Source organism: Lucilia cuprina, chromosome X (genome assembly GCF_022045245.1).
Source record: "Lucilia cuprina isolate Lc7/37 chromosome X, ASM2204524v1, whole genome shotgun sequence".
In the NCBI taxonomy this organism is placed as follows: Eukaryota; Metazoa; Arthropoda; class Insecta; order Diptera; family Calliphoridae; genus Lucilia; species Lucilia cuprina.
Window position 1 is genome coordinate 6302696 of NC_060949.1, and position 6151 is coordinate 6308846.

General features: G+C 32.6%; 1 protein-coding gene across 1 annotated transcript; it reads right to left on the reverse strand.

Annotated features, from left to right (window-relative positions):
* Positions 1-3959: 3959 nt before the first annotated feature.
* On the reverse strand, positions 3960-4550 carry LOC111684052 (protein O-mannosyl-transferase 2). Its single transcript, XM_046956338.1, has 2 exons — positions 4329-4550; positions 3960-4262 (listed from the first exon to the last, which is right to left on the reverse strand). The coding sequence occupies exons 1-2, from the start codon at positions 4533-4535 to the stop codon at positions 3960-3962; spliced, it is 510 nt and encodes a 169-aa protein (XP_046812294.1). The 5' UTR covers positions 4536-4550.
* Between the last annotated feature and the right edge of the window lie 1601 nt (positions 4551-6151).

A 6151-nucleotide genomic window follows, 5' to 3' on the forward strand; every position in this document is an offset into this window, starting at 1 on the left:
CGCAAAAAAAGCGGAATACTACCGCAAATCTTATTTTTTTACAGATAAAAGTGTATACAACAAATCAAAATACCGTTTATTATTTAAAGAAATCATTAAGCAGTTGTTAAATCCGTTGATGGTAGAGTGATGGAGTGGCAATAATGTCTATAGGATGAATCGGAAATATTACAATCGTGGAAGAACAATGTAGTATATAATTAATTAATTTGATTTTGTGTATGAGAGAAAGAGATGGTTGATATTTCTTTCTCTTTCTCTCACACACAAAAATCAAAAGTTTCCTCGTGTGAACCAGGTCTAACATGTATTTTGTGTTTGCTTTAGGGTTCTATAGTTGATACTAAGAGTAGACATTTCGACTTTTTGCATTTATATAAATGTCGACTTTTCGATTTTTCGAATTTTTTCAGTTTGTTCAAAGTCGACTTTTAGACTTTATTATCATGTAAATAGTCGACTTTTCGACTTTTTCAGACTTGTCGACGATTTTCGACTTTTTTTCGATTTTCAACTATTTTCAACTGTTTAACTCTTTTTTTGTCTTTTTTCGACTATTTTATACTTTTCGACTTTTTCCGACTTTTTTCGACTATTTTCGACTTCTTAACTATATTTGACTTTTTTCGACTATTTTCGACCTTTTCTGACTTTTCAACTTTTTCCGACTTTTATTCCGACTAGGGATGCCAATCGGGATTGACTTTTACAAATCCCGGGATTCGGGATTTTGAAAATTGTAATCCTGGGATATTTCGGGATCCCGAAACAAACATTTATTGAATTATACCTTGCCTCAGATATACATGCTCAAGCTATTTACTGTTGAATAGAATTGTGGACATTAAAGTCAAATTTTGAAGGGGGCTTTTTACAATGAGGCCTAAATTATAAAATTCTTCAGGGTGATAAAGGCTAGTATGGAACTTGGTTTTGTAGCTTTTTGTCGAGATACGAGTATATTAAACAAAATTATGAAAAATTATGGGGACAATTGTACATTCAGAACAAACTAATCTACCTTTACGGTATTACTCAGATTTGTATAAAGTTTGTTTCTACTGTACAAAAATGAAATACCCACCATCAAAATATTGTAATGTATTGATACTATTTTTTTCTGAGGAGGTTCTATTTGTCTTCTTGTCTTATTTTTTTGTCCAAATTTGGAGATCATTTTGGGATTACCGACATTTCGATGTGTTAAAAACGAAATGAATAAATAGATTTATATGTACTATGGACATGAAATAATTCCATTTTCAATTCATGTTATGTAAAATCTTCGTATTTTATTAACAAATAAATATAAAGATGTAAAAATTTGTGATACAAATATATTCTGAATTGAATAATATTTGTTTCACACGAAAAGTTTGAAACTCCTCAGTTAAACTAGGTTTAACTTACTGTTAGATTAAACTCGGAACAAATTTAGGCGGACTTCAACCGATGATTGTGTTTTTCAGTTTTAGATTTAAGCTCAGTTAACTTTGCTAGTATTGCCAAGTTTTCACTCAAATACAATACTTTTGTAAAATGGAAAATTTTGAAAAATTGTTAAATAAACATTTAAAACAATAATAAATAAAAAAATCAGAAAATTGCAATTTACTTAAAATATTAAGTTTTTGTTCTTCCGAAATCATTGTTTTATTGTTTTTGGTAATTGTGTTTTTTCACTTTTAACTTGAGTTTAATTGGAAACTCGCCCTAAGAGTGCTTTATTTGGCTGTGCCGAATCTTATATACCCTTCACCATAGTGTATTTTAAACATATTTGTTTTATAAATTTAAAATTTTTCCCGACTACATTTTTATTACACCAAAAGCAAAACAAAATGAACAACAACAACGCTCAATAAATTGCTTAAGTATGTATATCTGAGGCAAGGAATAATTCAAATTAAATGTTTTATTATGAATACCAATTTACATTTTTTGTAACAGGTATGTTAGTTAAATTTCAACAAATTAAAACATTTCCTTTACAAACATGATGATTAAAAGATTTTCATATATAAAATAATTGAATTCTTTAATCCCGGGATCCCGAAATATCTCGGGATTACAATTTTATAAATCCCGAATCCCGGGATTTGTAAAAGTCAATGCCGATTGGCACCCCTAATATAAACCTAGAAATATGTTATGTGATAGCTAGTTATTTTGGGCCGACTTTGTATGTAGAAAGAAAAAATTCCGTTCCTACTTTCACGAACAATTTTGCATTGGTAACGTATTCAAACTATTTAAATCTTGCGATTTTTCTATTAGAAGACATAAGAAGTCTTATCTTCATAAATATTTGATTAACAATTGCAAAAGTATTAATATAAAATTAGCTGATGGATGGTATTTCGGCACAGCCGAATATACATATCACTCTAACTTGTTATTGCGTACAAATGTCAAGAATGATGGTATCGAATTGCCCATATGTTTTGTTAATATACCCTACACCACTATAGTATTATGCACTTGGGATGATGTTAGTACCTCCCAAAAATATTGGTTCTATACACACCTTAAATAATACCAATCGGTTTTATTAAAGTGAAAATGACACTGCGGATTTTTGTAACTCACCTTTACAAAATGACTTGATGGTCATAATTCATTTATAAGCACTAATAACACGATTAAATTCTACATAAAATATTTTGATATAAACGAAAATTGCTCTACAAAATTTTCATAGGATTGGTGCATATCCGTTGGCCTCTTGTAGAAATCTCTTTTTTGTCAATAATAAGTAAAAATATTTCGAAATCAAGGTAAAACACAAATTAAATGCTTTATTATTTTAAACAGAAATTATCAACATTTTTAACATACTAACTGGAATAGGGTATTATATGGTCGGTCATGCTTGACCATATAATTGTTTTATTATATTTTTGTCATAGCCAGGAACGCGAAGCAATTTATTAATGAAATACAGGGGCCGAAATGCCTCTCTCATGATCAAATTACTTCGAAAAGAAGATTTGGCACAGGCGAATATAACACTCTAACATGTTTTTTAAAATTATATGCTATGCTGAACGTAATTCAGTATGAATTTACCTTATGAATTACGAACGAATGACTGTCATCGCAAAATCAGCTGTTCGTTTTCATTGGTTGGATACAAATAAAAAATAAAATTTCAAAAAAATGCAAACAAATAGAATATATATAACTTAATTTGTTAAAATAATGTAACAAACGTATTTTTTATCTAAGTAATTCAAAAAATCGAAAAATAATGAATAAAAAACAGCATGGCGATGAACTGTCAAAACGAATTAATTACTCTTGGAGCGAATAACTAAACAGGTTTAAATAATAAGTATATACCTTAAACTAATTAATAATTAGTTACTTTTTTGGTACAAATAAACCTACAAATATGTTAGTGATAGCTTGCTATTTTGAGTCGACTTTGTTTTGTTATTTTGAGCCGACTGGTGTTTGAACCCAGGCATTCAGTTGTTTTCAATGTTTCTCAATCTCCATTAACTCCATTAACATGTTGCTTTTTGTAATTTTGAGAACGGTTTTTTGCAGAAAAATATAAGTGAATATCATTTTGAAAAAAATAAACAGTATGCAGCAGTTGCAGCTCGAACCCCCTGTTTGTTAAATGAACGCCCTAGACGATTGGGCTACAACAAATCCAAATTGCTTTTTTCATTATTTCATTTAGCTAAATGAAATAATGTGGTTCATAATGAACATCCATTACCAAGAAATGTATAAAAAAACTTCTGACCATTACAAATATTTCATATATTTTGCCCAAAATGTCTTTAAGTGCTTTTAAGATACATAATTAATAAAATCTATAGTATAGCACACAAAAATACGATAATTTTTAACCTATTTGGTAAAAACGAAGTAATAAAAAATTTGAAATATGTTTTAGTTATCGTTTGAGCGGTGGTTTTTGCGTGAATTGTCAATATATCTCAAAGTTAAAAAATAAACAGACATTGTGAAATAGGGGCAAATGTTATTATAAAAATGTTTAACTTACAGTTCTTATGTTTGTTGTCTTCAATATTCCAATTGGAATTTTTATCTCGAATATTTAGATTACATGAAACTTCTTGTTGTTCGAAACCCCATTTGGGCAGTTGTTTTCCACTTGATGTCAAACTACAGCTTTGTAAATAGTGGATCAATTTAAACTTTGTTGTTACAGTTTTTACAGTATCATTACTTTTACCCCCAACAATTACCAGTTTCCAAATGTCATTAGCATCTCCAATACCTTGCTATATTTATTAGAATATTGTTATAATAACAATAAAAATAGTACAATCAAAATATGAAAAACTTACTTCACCGTAACCAGTTACTTGTAAATGTTTTTTAGTCATCGGCGCTGGCTCATTATGAGAATGAAGATTTCGATGAGTAGGCACATGTTCCAAACGAATTAGGTCTCCATGTTTCACTATTTGAGTACTGTCGAAGGCTTCTTTGTTATATGGTTTTATTAGCCACTTGTTGTTGTCGTCTTTATGTGTGTAAGTTGTAATCTTCATGAAAATGTAAAAAAAATTATTAACAAAAACATATTCACAAATTTTGCAAATATAGTGGATTTGGAGAGAACTAGTAGAAATCATGTAGCTTTGCCATATATTTTTGATAAATCCAAATCTATTTAATCTACTAGATTTGATTGAAAACATGTCGAAATGTATTTTTTCGAACAATATTCGTTTATATTCGTGTTCAGAATAAGTAAATATAACTATAGGCATTTAATAAACAAATTTAATGTTATATTAAAATAAAATGAAGGGATCTGTTCCAAAATTCGAATAGCAAAAACGAGTTAGATCAGTGGAAACACCTTAAAGAGGTTTACGCAAATATAATGGATTTCAAGCCAGTGGAAACTTATGTAACGACAATCAGCATCCGCTGGTTGCCAGCTAAGGTGAGAGGCGGCCTTTACCTGAACGTTTCTATGAGGTTTTGCGTTGGTTTTGTAGGCCACCAAGTAAAAAAAAAATATTACAATGAAAAGAAGATGAATAAGAACAAATGGACCCTCTTTAGATGACGAACCCGCAAACAAATTAAGGGTCATGATTTAAGAATATGCACTTGGAATGTCCTATCCCTTTACAGACTAGGCGCAAAAATTCAACTGACAAATGTCCTCGAGAAGTATAAGGCCGACATTACAGCAATCCAGGAGATACGATGGTTAGGACAAGGATGTTGCGAAACTGCGAACCACCACATTTATTACAGCTGCAGTGCGGAAAAGCACGAATTTGGTTGCGGTTTCGTTGTTAGTAAACGACTACGGGATACTGTCATCGATTTTACACCCGTGGATGAACGACTGGCCACAATTCGCATCAGATCCAAATTCTTTAACATTAGCCTTATCTGTGCCCACGCACCAACCGAGGAAAAAGACGAAGGAGTCAAGGACCGCTTCTACGAGCGTCTCGATGATTTATACGATCGATGCCCAAAGCACGATGTTAAAATTGTCCTTGGTGACTTCAATGCTAAAATTGGCAAGGAGAACGTCTTCGGCCCTACAATTGGAAAATTTAGCCTCCATGACGAGACTTCCGAAAATGGTATGAGGCTAATTGACTTTGCCGCCGCTCGGAATTTGCCGCACTGGATTTAAACATCTCGATATTCATAAGGATACCTGGCGCGCACCGGAAAACAGGGCAGGATCGTGAGGAACCAGATAGATCACGTTATAATTGATGGAAGACACTCATCTAGTGTATTAGACGTTCGAACGCGAACATTGATTCGGATCACTATCTGGTTGCAGCGAAAGTGCGGACGCGACTCAGCAGGTCCAAAATTGTCCGTCCAGATACAAGAAGGAGACTAAATATAGAAAGGCTACAATCACAACAGGTAGCCCACGTGTACTCTAGCCGACTCACTGAACTGCTCCAAGGGAATCCTTAATTCCCTACGGTGGACGGGCAATGGTCACATCTGTCCAGTTCTATCCGGACCGCTGCCGAAGAGGTGTTTGGGTATGAGCGTCCTAGGAGGAACCACTGGTATGACCAGGAGTGTCGCGACGCTACTGCGGATAAAAATGCCGCATACCGGGCAACCCTGCAGCAGGGTATTACACAGGACGAGCTGAACACTGCCACTCAAA